Here is an 18,576-nt window from a genome sequence, read left to right as displayed (position 1 = left end):
CTGAGCTATCAAACAATAAAAAAGAAAAAAAGAGAAAAGAGGATAATATTCAACTCCAGTAAGATTTAAAAAACAAATTGAAATCTCATTAAAAAAAAAAAATTAAGTTGAAATTTAAGAATTTCTTCTCAAATATCAATAAATTTAGATTATGAACAAATTCTTTCAATCTAAATAAGTATTTATTATCTATGTTAGTGGTAATTTTGCAGTGATTCACAATCATAGTGTTGTTTCTTGACTGGTGTAGAACATATTATAGAGATCGAGAAGATAGAGAGTGTCAGCGGCTGCCAACCTTGTTAGTTTGCTAACATTGCGAATTGAATCCAATTCAATTTGTGTTCGTGTTGAAACAATAATTGTATTTACATTATTTTGAACTTTTATATGATCGTATTATTTACTTGATTTAGAGAGTGTTAAACTTTAGAAGAACAATCAGTTGCAAAGTTTTCAAAAAGGTCATTCAAGGACCTTTGATGATACCTCCCTAGTTCCCTTGATATTTGTCTTTTCAAAACAAGAAGAGAAAAAAAAAAAAGGAACCATATTATTGGTGTTTTTTTTTTTCATAACTAATTATTATTTTGGAAAATAGAAAGAAATGAAATTAATAGAAAATATGGAAAAGGGAAGGTGGATAATTCCCTCCTTCGCCCCAAAATTCTTTTTGGATAAGTTCACAAAGATAAAGGGAGTGAGTGAAGGGGAGCTAAACCCTAACCAGAGATCCAACGGTGGAGATTCGATCTCAGCTAACCAGGGTTAACACGCACTCTCTCTCCTCCCTCAAGGGCTTGGAATATAGAGCCAGCCGCGGTCACTCTCTCACAAGTCGTCCTCCTCCTCCTTTCAATTTTCACAGAGCCGAAAACCACAGAGAGAGAAGCTCCTCCTCCTCCTCCTCCTCCTTCAATCGGCCTCAAATGTCTGACGAGGAGCACCAGTTCGAATCCAAGGCCGACGCCGGAGCTTCCAAGACCTACCCTCAGCAAGCCGGAACCATCCGTAAGAACGGCTACATCGTCATCAAGGCCAGGCCTTGCAAGGTTTGCCTGCCTCCGCTTCTTTTTTTTTTTTTTCTTTTTTTTTTTTTGTGGTTAATCGGTTTCTAGGGTTTCAGAAATCGCCTGGTTTGTGTTTTTTGCTTCAGATCTTCGATTTTCGATTTGTGTTTATTGATTTGTTTTGCTTGCGGTGCGGCTTCGTTTAACTGTTTTGAGTTCGAGAAATTGATATGGTTGATTAGAGCTGATGTTGATGTTGCGTAAACGATTTGTGATGTGATTTTGCTTAGGTTTATATGTTGAAGGAGTAGTGAGTTGTGATTAGGGAAGCTTTCTGTGCTGGCATGAAACCCTAGCAGAGTCTGCTACAGATTTAGACCTAGATTATACTGATTTTCTTTACTGTTTGACTCGGAATCGTTATGGATCTGAATTGTTGTGCTGTAAATCTCACTATTTACTGATTAAACTGAGATGTTGATATCTGAGTTGTATTGTATAAGCGTTTAATGTTTAGAATAGACTACCGAGTGTCTATGGCTCTAGTTAACTTACATTTAGTGTGCTGTGTGATGGATGATAGGAACAGTAGGTATTTCATGTTAACATGTACTTTAAAATTACATTTCCGCTTGCTTGTTATTCAATATATCTGAAGTCACGATTGTAAAAATATGTTTGCCTGTTTTGTTGTAGTTGTGCGGTGTCTAGTTTGTTATCAGCCTAATTTGGTGCTTAACTAATTGCATGTTTGCTCGCTGGCTCTTAACAGGTTGTTGAAGTCTCCACTTCCAAGACAGGAAAGCACGGTCATGCTAAGTGCCACTTTGTTGCAATTGATATCTTCAATGGCAAGAAGCTTGAGGATATTGTCCCTTCATCCCACAATTGTGATGTAATCTTCTATCTGAATTTGATTTCTGTGCATTTATGTTTCTGTTTATGCAGTTTGTTTTGTGCTATACTTTAGTTATTTATTTATTCTCTCGATTGCAGGTTCCTCATGTGAACCGTACTGACTACCAGCTGATTGATATCTCTGAAGATGGCTTTGTAAGTACTTAAACTTTGAAGTAGTGATGATGATGATGATACATGAGTTTAACGTGTGTACATTTGAATAATAAACTTGTCCATTGACTATGTTTACAGTGATGAATACTTTTGAAGTCCGATAGTATTTTCGGTCCTGTTCAGACATTCATTAAAACTACTTGCAACACTTCTCTGCAAGCTCTACTCAACTAAAGCAGAAATTGACATATGAAATGGATTGAATAATGATTCTTGTAGTTGTCTGTCTTCCATTTGATGTAAACTAACTAAGTTCAATGCCTTGTAGGTGAGTCTCTTGACTGAAAATGGAAACACCAAGGATGATCTGAGGCTTCCCACTGATGATGCTCTGCTCACTCAGGTATGTCCTAAGAGAATTTCCATTCATTGGAGTTGCTTTATTGTATGTACTTTGTATCTGTTTATGTACTATATGACTAAAATCTTTCCTTCATATATATTTTTGCAGCTTAAGGATGGATTTGCTGAGGGCAAGGATCTTGTGGTGACTGTCATGTCTGCAATGGGAGAGGAGCAGATCTGTGCCCTCAAGGACATTGGTCCCAAGAATTAAACATGATGCTTTAGCAGTAGCTGTCTCTGATGGCAAGACCTGTGTTTTTTGTTTCATCTGTTGCTAACAGGGAGGTTTATCAAACCATATATCTGTGCAATGAACCTTTATTCAAATGGTATTTTAGTTTGCGGGGGTTTGTAATAGTGATAAGAAGTGAAGAAGATTTAAAGCTGCTGGATCCCTTCTCAAAGGGAGCTTGCAGATCTATGAAAACTATGTTTTTTTTTTCCAGCAAAAGGAAAGATATTTCTGTGTTTTCATATTGTGTTGCATTGTTTATGATATGGAATGCCTATCTTCTCTCATCTTACTAGTTCGGAACTTGTTACAAGTGCCAATCTTAACACTGGCATTCTTGATTAGCATATGATTTAGCTGCACTCTTTGATGCCAAATTGACAATTTTGCCAGTACAGATTTAGTTGTGCATTCTGATCCAAAAGAGCACAGAAAATTGCCGTCAAAAGGCTTGAAAATCTGTTGCCTATCTGTGTGATCTCTTGTTTCCATGTTTATTTTGACAGGATATCACCAAAACATAAAATTTGGCATTCTTCAAAACGCTTTTAAGCATTTCAAGTTTTTAACCATCTTCAAAACGTGCGTAAAAGTAGTACAACACTAACATTTTACCGGTTTCGTGTAGAAAACGATTATAGACTGGCATAATCTATGCCCTTTCAAACAAACACCATGAGCAACATAATATTATTATGAAGGATCTCTGCTTCCAGAGGAGCTGCCATAGATGTAGCAGCCAAATCCCCAAAATGTAACTATCAAAGAGAGGATCTTTAAGCCGCTCATGGGATCGTTTAACAATATCACAGCTGCAATGCTTGTGAGTGGTACCCTTACTGCATTGAGAACACCAGCGAGAACGGTGGAAGACAGAAAAAGCACAGCAGTAGCTCCTAACACCCCCAACTGGAAAGTGATTGTACTCCAAATGAGAACAAGGTAATAAGAAGATTTACCACCCTCGAAACTTCTCGCCTCAGATGCCATTCCCTGAAAATCCTTATTCCAAATGACCCCGATCGTGGTAAACAGAAACGCAAATAGGGAAACCCCGAGTTGTTGCTCCAGCACAACATGGAAGGACCTTCTACCAAGTAGCTTCACAAAAACTAGCTCTGAGAGAGCAAAAATGAGCCCATGGAGAGCAGATCCCAAAATATCCCACACGAAACCTAGAATGTATTGCTTCTCAGTGACATAGTCATATCTGTCCGAATCAGAATCCAATGCAATGATGGTCATAGCAGCAGTAATGATCACAATAGCATTTACTATTGAAGCATTGAGTTTGTTCTTCACCAGTATATATCCAAACAATGCAGAAAATACAAGAGATGATGATGCAAGAAGAGAAGCAGTAGATGCTGGGAGGTATGCATATGCATATGCATACATAAGATTGTCAGCAGCACTTAGGAAACCTAGGAAAGCATAAGATAATGTAAGTTTTAAATTCAGAGGGGTGGGAAAGGTTTTGCAGAAGAAGTACGTAGGCAGTAAGATCAAAGCAGTCAAAGGCCACCCTGCAACAGCCACCCATGAAATGATCCACTTGCTAGTGCCGCCATTGGCAAAATAGATACGAGATAGAAGGCTAGATGCAGGAAACGCTACAAGCATTGCCGCACTGCTTAGAAGTAGAAGAATCCAATGCGAGATTGGCTTGCTTTTGTATTCTTCCCAAGCCATTGTCTTAAGGGCAGAAATCCGGGCATGCAATGAAACGGGAGGATTTGGTGAATCATCCTCCATTCTTCCCCCTGATATGAATAAACAATGGTAAGAAATTATCCACGATAGACTTGGTTATACAATTATTGTTAACAATTTGGGGAACAGTAAATCCAAACACTCTCATGATTTTAAGTTTGAACAATGCAAAATCATGGTTTCAGAAAAGATACACTTCTCTTTCTTCTGTGAAGAGGAACAATACATAATGCGATTGTATATGCAGTAAATCAGTAAGATCGAACACATTAGGGTGGAGCAAATATAGAAAAGGAGAACAAGAGGGAGGAAGTCAGGAAACACAGTTACAGTTTCAATGTTTAGTATCAAAGTCAGCTCAAGGGGGATAAATCATTACCTATATGTTCGAGTATGGCTCAAATTAATGCTATGGAGGACTATGACTATAAGCACATTGATTGAATGGAAAGAAATAAGCTGCAATATCCACAGGGTAAATGCATGTGTAATAATTTTTTATTGTATGATGAAGCTAGATATAGCTATAGCTAGGTAGGTTGAGCCTTTGGTTGAAACTAAGGCAACGAGCGTACAGTTATGCACTATTGTTCTTTGAGTGCATAAGAGAATGAATAAAGAACATGCATGCAGTAATAACAACAGCGTGGCTTGAATATTGGTAATAGTGTGTTTATTAAGTGTAGAAACATTGAACGGGTAAGCTTCCTGTCATGTTTTTCACATGTTGGCATGGACAAAGTAGGTGTAGAAACATTGAAAGAAGAAGGAAAAGCAAGACTTCACTTTTTTTTTCGTAGTGTTTTTCACATGTTGTAAGGGAGTTATCTTTACTCGGTGAAAAGAGTGTGAGCTAGAAGGGTTCAAGGTTTCGGGTTTGGGATATAAATTTGAGTCATACAGGTTGTACTTTGTTCTCATTATTCTCAATAATAAAGAAATATCGTATCTTGTTGACCAATCCGCTGCGTGAATCCCAACACAGAAGCCAAACGACATACAAGAAGAACTAAGAAGCAGAACCAAGAGGAAACTGCAGCCACAGTAAGATCAGTGGAATACAGCAAACCAAATAAAAATGTCTAAACTCCAAGAACTAAACCAACTGTGCAACAATTTAACTAGTTTCTAGGCTTATGCCTATGCATAGAGTTCAAAGACTTGGGCTTTAAGGAACAAACACAAGAACTTGACATATAGAGCGGAAAGTAGGTAGTTCACTGATCTACTGCTGAAGAATCATTGTTGAACCAAAAGGGAACCAAGCCAAATAAGATCAGTGGAACAAAGCAAAGGAAATGAAATCCCAAAACTCAAAATGAACTAAATCAAATCTCCAGTAAATAAGCTTAATTTCTATATTTGTGGCTATATGCATAGAGTTGAAAGATTCGGGCTTTTAAGGAACCAAAACAAGAACTTAACAATGAAGAGTAAAGTGGGTAGTAGTTCACTACTTCACAGCTTTAAAAACAATGCATTGAACATGAGAGAAAGAATAGAGGGGTTGTGGTTTCCATAGAGCAAGTACCCAATTAGCTTCTCTAGATTTTAAAACAACATAGTACCTCAAATTTGATGAAATTCTGTAGTTGCTTTCATAAATTTTCCGGCGACCAATGAAGATCAGAATTCCAGAAAAACAGAAAACCAATCAATAGTAACTGAAATTGATTCAGGAGTCAAAAGACAAACCTGACTCGAGCAGCGGCTGCATTAGATTAAGGTAGGCAGAACTGGTGAAGGTGATTTTGAGGTCAGCAGAGTGGCCAAGATATTCAAATAGCTGGGGCCATGCACTAGTGCTCCACTCTTGTAAAACGCGTTACTCCGGAATTTCGAGCTAGGTAAATTTGGGTCTTTAGTTGGATTGCAGGTAAATTTACGCTTTATCTCCTATGAGTTAGGAGGTAACCATAATTTCCTCATTTTTTTTTTATTATAAGAAATTACTACAACAAACTAGATACGTTATCTTTTAAGTTTAAGACATTCTTTGCCAAACGAGTTAAAGTTAAATGCTGAGATAGCAAATAGTGGAAGACCATATTCCCAGATATGAGTGTCTCAAAAAGAGTGATCATGATTTGTCAATACATCAACGTTAAGACTCGTTTCTTAAAAGATATGATAGAAAGAAAATATACTCATAATTTTTAAGATTTTAGAAATATTTGTCCTGTACTCCCAGAAACAGAAGAAAAAGCAAGAACCGGACAAACAGAAGAAATGAAAAGACAGCCAAGGTTGGCTTTGTGGAATCCAGTCATGATCACCTGGTCACCTACTGACCAAATATTATTTGGTCATTTCATCATTTAGCTGTCAACCGTCCGATGTCAATCGAACAGTGACTGACCAAATGATATTTGGTCAGTAGGTGACCATGTGAACGGGACAGTGTGGAATCCTCATAGCCATAGAAACATTTGGTATCTAGAACCAAGTGAAAAGACCACACAATAGTCTGAACCATAATCGATGCATATATTAGAGACCAACTCTGATATGCTGTTCTAAGTTAAAATGAAGTTGATAGAATAAATCAACCATGAATCAAATTGTATCTGATAGAATTTCAATTACATAGTCACAAAAGATATGCATCATTTGAAGATGATGCACAAAGAATCAGTTACAGAATCTTTGAAACTTTATAGCCAAAGAAAAAAGTTCAGCCTCAAACATAATCTCCATCTTCAAAACATCCGTTAGGCAAATGCATTTCTTTGGGCAGCTCAAACAAAGAATCCTCACCAGCAGAACCCTTATATGCCAAACCTAATGTGTAACCCAGTGCACGTGAAACAGGAACAGCTACAGCATTTCCAATTTGCATATATCTGTAACAATTTCAAAAGATATCATAAGAAACCTCCACTTATCCATTGATCTAGACCTAGATTACACTTCCATAATAGCAATACCTCTCTTTGATTGGACCAGAAAGCTGGTAGTAGTCAGGAAATCCTTGTAGTCTTGCATTTTCACGAACTGTCAATACCCGATCTTGTTGAGGATGCAAAATTGCCTGCCAATAAAGATCTGTTAAAACCCCCAAACATCAAGTATCTTATTCATTTGTTTTTTATACGAATCAAATGTACCTGATTATGTGGCTCCGCCCGGGTAACAACTGTGGAAACAATCTCATCCCACCATAAACGTCCAAAAGGTCTACAATATTAGACAAAGAATAGAGGACATTCAATCCAACTTATTAAAGGAAAAAGTAAAAAGAAAAAAGTACAAATGAAAAGAATCATGCTTACTTTGATGAATGTCCTTTCACAAATGACATTGCATAATCAGGGACCTAATGTTCCAAGTCATGCCATTTAAACAATAAAGTCACAACCAAAATATAGAATCAAAAGTTTTCAAGAACTGCATATATATACACACACACGAATATATTCTGCTTACCAAAGGTTTCCCAGATTTTAATAAAACCCTCTCTACTTCTGGATCCCACATTACTTTATTATCAGCACCAACAAGAACCCCAGGTAGATTCCTAAAGTTCGCACCCTAATCAGAAAAATGTTAGTTTTAAAAGTTAGAATCAAATTCCTGGGATGATAGAAAAGAAGTGGTCATGCAATTAGTAAAGAAAAAAAAAATGAACCTTTTCCTTAGGGACACGACAAACACGTTCATGATCATCATCATTCAATTTCAGAGGGCGGTGATCATAAAGCATCTCATTTGAGTGCAACTTCTTTGAAGTCCCCAGAAAACCTGCATCAAGAAACAAATACTATTATTTTCTGTCCAAAAAAACATTAATGAGAGCAGTTAATTGAATTTTTATCCCAAATTTAGAATAAGATAGTGTAATTAAACTCCCAGATTATTTTATAGCAAACAGTAAAAGACCTAAGAATCAGTGATGTCAAAGCTAATGCATCATTACCGTCTTTGCTAAGCCGAATAAATTTCTGAAACTCTGTCTGAGGTTGCTTTCCATAAGGCATTACGTCACGGTTTTCATTGTTTCCAACCTAAATAAATGACAGAATAGTTGAAGTAACAATACAAAAAAATGTTCACTGTTATTAGAAAACAGAAACTAGGCAAATAGCAGAACAGTTTACCTCGGGAAGATCTGAGAGTGCATCCTCCAACAAAAGCTTTCTTCCCAATGTATGATCATGGCCTTCATTGTAAGCAACACAGTTTTGCTGCAATGTTCCACAAAATTTAAAGGCAGAACCATTATCAAACTTAGTATAAAAATTTGGTATGAAAAAATCAATTGGAAGTTTAACCTTAACAACTACGTAAATTTATACCTCCCATTTAGTAGGAATCTGACCCCTAAACACTACATCATGGGTTGGCAGTGGGAATTGAGGCAACCTCTGCCAGAGTCAAAAAGAAAATTATTCCATAAGATTAGACTAGCAGAATTGTAAGATATATATTTATATTTATATTTGTAATAGTAAAAATACCTCAGTAGGAAGGGCACCCCAATAAAATACCCGCATACGGAATTGAGGTAGACCATATGCACCTGCGCACATCATACCCATCCTTGCTTGGTAGTTCATTCCAACTAACCTCCCCAAAGCATACCGTCCTAAAAACCCATCAGCAAATTTCAAAAGGTCCACTACATTTTCCATCAGCACATACTTGGGCTTTAGATAATCTACTATGTCCATGAAGACAGCCAATTGCTTGTTCTTCTCGTCATCTAATGGACTTTCAGAGTTCCTGAACCTATTGAAACCACTAATTCCTTGGCATGGAGGACCACCACACACAACATCCACATCACCCTATATAACGAGGATAAAATGCTCAGAAAATATATTACACCAAGCTAAATCATAATGATTTGTGATAGAAAACTATAACCAGTTGAAGATGGAATACAAGAATTAAAACTTACAGGTAATGGCAACAGTTTGGACTGGTATACATGAGAAACAAATTCCTGTATGCTCTCCTCACAACCCCTGGTCAATAGAGTGATGAGCAAAAACGCTACACAATTATAAAGTAAAATAAAAATGAGAAACAAAGAGAAGAAGCAATCATGGTGCAAAAGCATACGTTAGTAAATCTAGGGGCTCCCAAGTATCATACTCAGCTCCATATCCTTTCCATTTGACCTACAACACCAATATAAAACCTGGTTTCATTAGTAACAAATAACTTGTGCATGTTGACATTTATCATGATTTGAGAAGGAAGAAAAAAAAATACTATCTTTGACCTTTTTTTTTTTTTTGAAATGTACCATGATTATACTGTTTCAGAAGATCACTAGCAAACAAATGAACACATTTCAGCTTCATTGTTGTATAGTAAGTACCTCATTAACTATGATAAAGATTAACAATTTTAGTTTCTAATTTAGTACAAACAAATCTCAGACATGCTACATAACATAGTTCAAAAAACTTTTGCTGGGGCCTTGAAATTGGCAGTTTTGATACCTTAAACAACAATTCCTTCTCTTCTCCATTTTTGGCTTTTCCATAACGTATACCAAGTATTTTTTCAACTTCATAAACTTCAGATTCTGCATCATCATCATCCTCTGCCTCCACATCCTCCTCTTCCTCTTTGGCATCTTTTGTTGTGAATACACTAAACGGTGTTTCTGAACCATCAGGTTTAACCACTTTAAAATGAACACAAAGTCCCTTCCACTTTTTCAGCAATGAGAGAAAATCATCCGCAGATTCTACCCGAACCTAAAATGAAATGAGATGAATTAGACAAGAAAGCATGGAAAACTAAAGGAACTGATGTGTGTGTGTGTATATAGTCCTTCTCTGCTAAAGGACCTCCACATATATTAAAATATGCAAATTTCCTTGATGAACCCAACTTTCAATCACATTTTAACCGTTCAATATTTAGGTATATATGAATAGATCATCTCTGCAAATTTTCAGCCAAATTGATAATCATTAAGACCTTAAAAACTAGGATTTACAATTATGAACACAAACAGTTCAAGTTGGACAGATTCGGTTTGTTCATTAATTTAATCTAGTTCGATACCTTAACGATCATCAATTTGGCTGAAAATTTGCAGAAATAATCTATGCATTAGAACCTAAAAATTGAACGGTCGAATTGCCGAAATACAATTGAAAAGGAAATCCACACATTTTAATATATGCAGGTCCACACATTTTATTATATCTTATATATATATAGGATTTTTCTCAGGTAAGGATGTCCTTAGTTTTTCTTATGGAACGGATTTACTGTTTTCACCCACTTTCCGATCACATTTTCACATCTTAACTGTTCAGTTTTTAAGTCCTAATGTATGGATCACCTTTGCAAAATTTCAGCCAATTTGGTGATCGTTAAGGCATCCAAAACTGCAATTTCCACGAACAAACCAAATCTGTCGAACCGGATCCGTTCGTTTACATTGTTGTAATTTGCAATTTTGGATGCCTTAATGATCACCAATTTGGCTGAAATTTTGCAGAGATGATCTATACATTAGGACCTAAAAACTGAACGGTTAAGATGTAAAAATTTGATCGGAAAGTGGGTGAAAACCGGAAATTCATACCTAAGAAAAACTAAGGACATCCTTAGTGTAGCCGGACTGTATATATATATATATATATATATATATATATATATATATATATATATATATATATATATATATATATATGTATATATATATAAACATAACTGAGCTATTAACACATACCTCAGTTTCTTCATGGTTTATCTTCAGACTTTTTATAGCATGTTCATTCAGATCCACAGCCCATCTCTATAAGATATAAACAAGAAAACATAATAAAAGAACCAATTGGGTAAGACCATATTAAACGTATTGCTGAACAACAAATTAGTGTCAAAAAAGGATAAAAGAAAGGGGAACACTGTGGGAACTCATATGGCCTTAAGGGCAGTGAGATAAGAAGACAATTAGACATCACTTCATAAATGATTAAGGAACCACTGTTGCAACAAACCTTTAACCATCTACATTTCTTTTCATCCAAGTAATTTGTGCCTTATTCAACATATATACAACCAAATAAGAGAAGAAAAAGAAAATACATATATCAAGCAAATAAACCTTACCGTAACAAGATTTAGGTTTGCCGAGTTTGCCCCAAGGCATAGGCCAGTAGACATCCCTCCACAACCAGAATACAAGTCAAGTACAGTTGCTTCTGGTTTGCCTTGCTCCACAACTGTGGAAGTTTTTTCAAGTTCCGAGTTAACCGCACGAGAACAGCTAATGTCAATCTCACTGGAAATTGTTGATGAGTTATCACTTCCAGCCTGCACATTTTCTGCAAGTTCAAAACCACAAAACAAAAAAGGAGCATCATAAGTATCCTTGTGAACACAGATATTGGTGGAAATTGATTATTACCAAAATTAAGTAACAAAAAAAAACACTTCTTGAAAATTGAAAAAAAAATTACCAGGTGGGAAGTTGACAAAGGTGGAATAAGGCAACAGATATTTAGTGTCGCAATAATAGGTACAGCTCTCAATCAGTTTGCACTTTACATCAGGGTCAATCTACAAACAAAAACAACATAATTAAATTACTGGACATGCATTTATATGAGTAAAAAGAAAAATGAATGAATGTTAAAACTGTAACCATACATCTAAACCGAATCTCGCAATATCCAGTTTCCCAAGAAGACATTCCAACTCATTGTAATTTGTAACATCTGAATAAAATACACGCCTTGAATCAATATCGAAGCAACCTTCTATGACCTGAAAAAAAAGAGTATAACAAATTCAACATAAACAATATCAACTGGGTAATTGAAAAAGTGGAGAATCATAAAGAGATTTCTTTATTGGTATTTCTTACAGTATCTTTCGCTCTGTAGAACCACTGAGCAGTAAAATAGGGTAGCCCATCAACAGCCTCAAACATCTCTATAATTTTACAAATGTAAGGTTGTTCTCCTTTGCCGGCCTAAACAAACAAATGAATGCAATAGCTTGTCAGATAATGACTTGAAAAACAAAACAGAACGCAATGTTTCTGATAAACATTGAAATAATGACTGGTAAACTATTCATTCTTCCTATACATGTTTACATACATAATTGCATTCTCACAAATACATGTACACGAGCACTCGATATCACAAATATTTCATAGAAAGCCAAACAAAAATTCTTCAAACTCACTTTTACATGTGCATCATCATAAAGATCATAGATACATCCATCAACCTCTGCCTTTGTGAAGTGTCGACGACCCTCAAGAAAATCTTCATCACTATAATACCATATAGCAAAATGTAAACAATCAAAAGCCAAACAAGGAAAATGGATATTAAAATTGAAAATACCAATTGCAGAAAGAACGATTGTACTTACTCGTTGGAGTTGTTTGCCTTCTTCTGAAATAAGAAACAAAAATATGAATATATATTTCAATAATCCAAAAATTAACCTGTAAAAAAAAAGGTTACAAAGCTCACAAATCCAGAAATTAACCTGAGTCGGAGGCGCAGCATATCGGTGGGGCCATCTCCGGCGAGCCTCCTCCGGTTCAACCGGCTCACCGAGAAACCTAGCCTCAGACATCACCACATCCTCATCAGCCACATTATTAGCCTCAGAACCACCGCTCTCCTTACTCTCCTTCTTACTGTACTTCCTCGACTTCGGCGCACTCGCCTCCATTGTAGCCGTTTCGCTACTCTCCGAAACCTTCTCGGCCGTTTCGGTACTCTCCAGTACCGACTCTTCCTCCACCACCGCCGGCTCCTTCAACTTCGCAGATGCGGATGAAGATCCAGCCTTAGATCGCTTCGGCTTCGCCTTCGTCGCCGTTGAGGTTTCGGTTTTGATTTCACTACTCTCCGGCAATAAGACATCTTTCTCCCCCTGCTTCAGCTTCTTCGCGGCGGAAGAAGAAGCCGGAGATCGCTTCGACTTGCGTTTGGTGGCCATTGAGAGATGAGAATCGAAGCGATGGAGGGAGAAGGAGTACGGATTTATGGGGAGAGAGAGAGAGAGAGAGAGGGGAAATGAATCGAATTTGATTTCGAGGGTTCTGCGCGTGGGGAAGGTGAGGCGTGAAGGCGTGGGGGATTTATAGTGTGGTGGGGCCGTGAATTTCTAGGGGTTTATCTTCAAGAGAGAGAGGGAAGGAGTGGGCGGGAAGTACGACTTTCACTGAAATTTGAATTTTGGTATTGGGAATTTATTGTTTTTCGAACGTTGGGGGTGTTTCACTGCTTTGGCTCATATCTCGAAATTTATTTCCTTTTTTTCCTGGGGTAATTTTGTTTCCTTTTTATTTTTTCCAAAAATAGTGAACGTGTGGTGAAAAACCAACCAGTGATTTAGGGGAAATGAACAAATATCTTATTATAACTTTATAAGTTAAAATTATAGTTATGACACGTTCACTTATTTGAGATTTAAAAAGTTGTGGATCGAAAACAAATTTAGTTAAAGAGATAAATAATTAGTATGAGAAAGAAAATAATATTTGGCGTATTATCCAGAGTCCAATTCATAAACGGGTATCAATATAGGTTCATTTTTCTGTTAGTATACACAAGGAAAGTTATGTATAGGAATTATATGTCTTATCTAATACTTATAAAGAGTGTATAGACGTGACGTATATTCACTTATTTCAGCAAGTAATCATCCTTATTTCATGGAAGTTATGTATTTATTGTTGTAGTTAGTCATCAACTTTTTTCTAATTCAAGTTTAAAGTTTTGAATAAAAATTTGTAATCATAGATATTAGTGACTAGTATATATTATTTTGAGTCAACTTCTTCGAGTTTTAGTTTATCTTTTATTTGTTTGTGGGTGTTGGACTAATCATTATATAATTTCAAACTATCTTGTGGGATGTGGCATTGTCACGTAGTGAGACGTACAGGTGTGAGTGACAAAAGAACAATAAAATTAGGGAAAAATGCACGGACATAGTCTGAAGACTCTGAGGACTGTCAAAATGATACCTGAACTTTCAAACGTATCAATGCGATACCTGGACTCATATTTTCGTATCAACGTAGTACCTACGACCAAATTTCGTCACGGCTCTGTCAGTTCGAGTCACGTGCGACGCATGTGAGGCCGAAAATGAGGGCAAAAAAGACTTTTCCACTCCATCCAAATCCTAAATGAATAATTCAAAATTAAAAACAAAAACATAATCATTTATTATATTTAAAATAAAAGATGATTACATTTTTTCATGTTCATCTTCTCAAACCCAACAAAAAAGCAAAATTTTTCATGATCAAAATCTCAATCCAATAAGTATGAACCTAACATTTCTTCATGGTTCATATTCTCAATTGTTCATGTTCTTGATTGGTGGCAGTCTGCCTCAATTGGTGGCAATACCAGCAGCTGCGGCGAGCACCACGAGGTCCGCACCCCGAAGAAGCGGCCAAGCATTGGATCCAGGAGGAGACCCCCTGCCTTATCAGCTTCCGCCGCAAGATCGATGACCTCTTCAACACCTCCATTCTTTGTTACCGTTGTTGCCGCCTCCACAGGTCGCCACCGCCAGTGCACCACCACCAACACCGCCCACCGAACCCGATCTGGAGCGTCTCTCTCCAACAATCCGCATACCAGATCGAAACAGTAGCCAGACCCAACAGCAGCGGCCATGGAAGATCGAAACAGCAACCTGTCCAAACCATTGGTAATGTTATCGCCGTCACTGCAATTCGTCGCCGCCGTAATCGAACGCCCACCAAACCCAATCTAGAGCCACCCCCACCAAACGTCACCCCCGGTGAGTTACCGTCTCCAAACCCGATCGAACCGGCAGCCATGGCCATCCGATCTGATTCCATACTCCTCTCAGCCCTTCGACCCACTTACCTTCATCTCCCACAACGAAACAACCTCTCCAAGCCGCCATTGGAGCCCTCAACACCATGAATTGAACACTGAACCTAGCACATAGAACCCAAGCACAACACCAGTCCAACAATAAGGCGTACTCGCGCCGTTGGGGAAGAACTCCGAAGAAGAAAGAAAGAAATAAAAAAGAAGAAAGAAAAAAACTTTTGAGGGTAAATCAGTCTTTTGCCCTCATTTTCGGCCTCACGTGCGTCGCACGTGCAAAATTTAACGGAGCCGTGACGGAATTTGGTCGTAGATACTATGTTGATACGAAAATATGAGTCCAGGTATCACATTGATACGTTTGAAAGTTCATGTATCATTTTGACAGTCCTCAAAGTCTTCAGACCCTGTCCGTGCATTTTTCCCATAAAGTTATACTATTTAGAAGGATCAACAAAGAATCTCTTCTGAAATTAGAAGTCTTAAAATGGCTCTGGTATGTGATAACTTGTGGCGTTCTCAGCGTCACCAAGCCTGGTGTCGAGCACAACGGACGTGGCTTCGGCACCCGTCTCTCTTGGCATCGCTTCGCGGCTTAGACAAATAGTGGAGATCCCCTATCATCTATATATGGAGTTTTTCGTTTGTCGACGAAAACATCTCGCGGATTTACTGAAATCCTTTATAGTGGAGTTGCAATGCTGGTTTTTTAGCTGATAAAATTGCAGCGATGCTCACAAAGGCGTAGCTACACATGGCCTGCGTTGGGTTATAGCCCACCCCACATTTAAAAAAAAAAAATTATAGCTTAATTTTAGTTTGAAAATTAAATATTAAAAAGTAGCTCATCCCAAATTTTTAAACTTAGCCCATATGTTATTAAAATATAGGGTCCTTGACCCAAAGCACCAAAATTAACTAAAATGATCTCACTTACCCCAGTAACAGATTTTTATTCCCACTAACCCGATTTAAAGTGAAATAACAATTTTACCCTTAATCTAATTAATGAATTACAACCACTGCTGTGTCACTCTCTCTCCTCTCTCTTTCTCCTCCCTCTCCGATAATCCTGAAACTCTCTCTCTCTCTCTCGTCCCCCAAATTGTTCACCACAGCTGGCATCTTCTGGCGCCGACTGACCGAGACGATCTTGCCAACCATCCCTCCTCTCATTCTCACCTCGATCTCTCTCTCTCACCGCTGCAGCCGTCAGGTTCAGATTCGCCGTCGCTCTCACCACGCTCGCCACGTCGCCAAAAGCCATAGAAGTCCGGGTTTGGGTGGTCGACTGGTCGTGCAAAAGATGCAGAACGACGGAGGACGTTTATAAGATCAATGACCTTGAAAACGAATCGGTATGTGGCATTCAGCTTGGATCGGTATATGGCTGTCTACATTATTCAACTTGATTTGATTTAGGTGGCTTGATTTGATACCATGGGTTGAATTAGAAATCATATATTTGCATTAGAGTTAGTATTGATCTGGTTCAATTGGTGATGATTCTTACCACTGTGAGGTTGTTGCAGAAGCTGGTTTATTGAAGACAAAAGGATATTTAGGACAGCTGAGAATAAAATAAGGAGCTTGGCAGTGAGTGTGTGGTGATAATGTGTTTTTGCCTAATCGGGTTTATTATGTGAATTGGTTAGAGAACACTTGACACTTATTTCATTGGTCATTTTGGATAGAAATCCTTCTCCTGCTGTCGTATATTCTTATAATTAGTCACTGAACATCTACCATTTAGTATCCAATTAATACATGAAATGGAAATTGCATGTATCCAATTAATACATGAAATTGCATGAAATGAAAAAAAAGTTTTGATTGTCTATTACCCCCCAATAGACATCTATTACCCCTCTATTGGAGGGCAATAGACGGCTATTGGGGAGCAATAGACGTTTTGAATTGATGTAATCTCCTTTTTTTTTTTTTTGTAATCAAAGTTTTATTTGTCTAAATTTAGGGAGATTAGTTCTCATTCTAGCAACTGAAAGTCCTATTGGGGGGCAATACATGGCTGATAGTGGTCTATTGGGGGGCAATAAACTTCTATTGGGGGGCAATACATGGCTGAGAGTCGTCTATTGGCGGGCAATACATGACTGATAGTGGTCTATTGGGGGGCAATAGACGTCTATTAGGGGGTAATAGACTATTGGGGCAATAGACGTCTATTGGGCGGCGGCTGGTGACCGGAATCCGGCGGGCGGTGACCGGAATCTGGCGGGCGGTGACCGGAATCCGGCGACCGGTGCCCGGATTCCGGCGAAGTCTCCTATGATTTCTCTCTCTTCCATTCTCTCTCTCTCTCTAAGTAACAAAGGGGTGAGGAAAATGGTATTAAAAAAAATTTAATTGGGTATTAAGGAAGACTCCCTTAGAGTGTATTGGGTAAGAGGGAATTAAAAAAACTTAATGGGGTTAGTGGGAAAAAAATCCCTAAAAATGGGGTAAATGGACAAAAACCCTAAAATATATTAGTTAGCCTAACCCATTCTAAAATTCCAACTATGTCCTTCGGTGCTCGATTTCATGGGCCGGCTTGTACGGGATCCTAGTTGGATCTCTTCCCATGTAATCGCTGATGCCGTGATTGTTGTAGCTTTTCCCATGATGATGTGGGTATCTGCAAGGTTGCTCTCATGCATGCAGGGTAGTGTTGTGGTGGCTCAAGTCTCCACTTAAGATTTGGATCTGCCGATGCAGGCATGGTATGTGTAGGATTGCAGTGGCAGTGATGTCATGAAGCGTTGCTCGTGGTCTAGCTTGGTGTCGAATACTGGCTTCGAGTCATTTCCGGATACGAAGTTAGGATAGTTGGACTTAGGGCCTCTATTGATTATGGGCTTCGGCCCACGTACTGTAGTTTTTGGCTTTGGGTCCCTTGTTCATGATTCTTGTTTCGTCAGAGTTCGATTGCTAATGTCCAAGTTTCTGACACCCTTGGTTGTCTTCGATCTATGGGTGTGCAAATCGTCTCTCCCATACGGTCATGTCATCAATTATAGTTTCGGTTATGTTTATTCCTACAAATTTCAATGCTCAAAATACTTATGCAGTGTATTTGATGCTTTATGGGTCTTGTTCAATTTTTCGTTCAATTTAGATGTGCCTATTCATCTCATTTTGTTAATGTTTTACTTTTGATGCATTTCGACATCACTCCATGTACTCCTCATTATTATTTAATACAGATTGTCGTTTTTCTTTAAAATAATAATAATAATATAAAAAAAAACAAACAAACAAACAAATACTCTATTCAAATGAATCATTAAACTAGCTTGAACTATTAACACGTAGTTCACAAATTATATAATAATTTATCCTTCTATTAACTTGAGGACTCCAAAAAATTACTTTTTTTTGTTTG

At 37.7% G+C, this 18,576-nt stretch overlaps 3 protein-coding genes across 4 annotated transcripts; 1 reads left to right on the top strand and 2 right to left on the bottom strand.

The window, feature by feature from the left end:
* Window positions 1-821: 821 nt before the first annotated feature.
* On the top strand, window positions 822-2,903 carry LOC133708784 (eukaryotic translation initiation factor 5A-2-like). Its single transcript, XM_062134311.1, has 5 exons — window positions 822-1,052; window positions 1,783-1,905; window positions 2,007-2,063; window positions 2,353-2,427; window positions 2,536-2,903. The coding sequence occupies exons 1-5, from the start codon at window positions 930-932 to the stop codon at window positions 2,638-2,640; spliced, it is 483 nt and encodes a 160-aa protein (XP_061990295.1). The 5' UTR covers window positions 822-929; the 3' UTR covers window positions 2,641-2,903.
* A 376-nt stretch (window positions 2,904-3,279) lies between these two features.
* Window positions 3,280-6,227, bottom strand: LOC133708774 (probable purine permease 5). Of its 2 annotated transcripts, none has more exons than XM_062134298.1 (2): window positions 6,070-6,227; window positions 3,280-4,424 (listed from the first exon to the last, which is right to left on the bottom strand). In XM_062134298.1, exons 1-2 carry the CDS (start codon window positions 6,089-6,091, stop codon window positions 3,355-3,357), a joined length of 1,092 nt encoding a protein of 363 aa, XP_061990282.1. In that variant the 5' UTR covers window positions 6,092-6,227; the 3' UTR covers window positions 3,280-3,354. The 2 variants fall into 2 exon arrangements, with proteins under 2 accessions (XP_061990282.1, XP_061990286.1); XM_062134302.1 differs by having other exon boundaries at window positions 5,943-6,082.
* A 610-nt stretch (window positions 6,228-6,837) lies between these two features.
* Window positions 6,838-13,439, bottom strand: LOC133726907 (DNA (cytosine-5)-methyltransferase CMT3-like). The gene is made up of 21 exons (XM_062154543.1): window positions 12,853-13,439; window positions 12,733-12,755; window positions 12,541-12,631; window positions 12,215-12,322; window positions 11,998-12,114; window positions 11,808-11,907; window positions 11,458-11,672; window positions 11,075-11,140; window positions 9,825-10,085; window positions 9,439-9,497; window positions 9,275-9,341; window positions 8,832-9,161; window positions 8,670-8,738; window positions 8,472-8,558; window positions 8,291-8,378; window positions 8,003-8,115; window positions 7,801-7,905; window positions 7,647-7,690; window positions 7,482-7,551; window positions 7,302-7,405; window positions 6,838-7,217 (listed from the first exon to the last, which is right to left on the bottom strand). Exons 1-21 carry the CDS (start codon window positions 13,309-13,311, stop codon window positions 7,055-7,057), a joined length of 2,739 nt encoding a protein of 912 aa, XP_062010527.1. The 5' UTR covers window positions 13,312-13,439; the 3' UTR covers window positions 6,838-7,054.
* Between the last annotated feature and the right edge of the window lie 5,137 nt (window positions 13,440-18,576).

The sequence above is a fragment of the Rosa rugosa genome, chromosome 1 (genome assembly GCF_958449725.1).
Source record: "Rosa rugosa chromosome 1, drRosRugo1.1, whole genome shotgun sequence".
In the NCBI taxonomy this organism is placed as follows: Eukaryota; Viridiplantae; Streptophyta; class Magnoliopsida; order Rosales; family Rosaceae; genus Rosa; species Rosa rugosa.
Note: the sequence above shows the minus strand (reverse complement) of the source record. Positions and strands in the feature narration are given on the sequence as shown.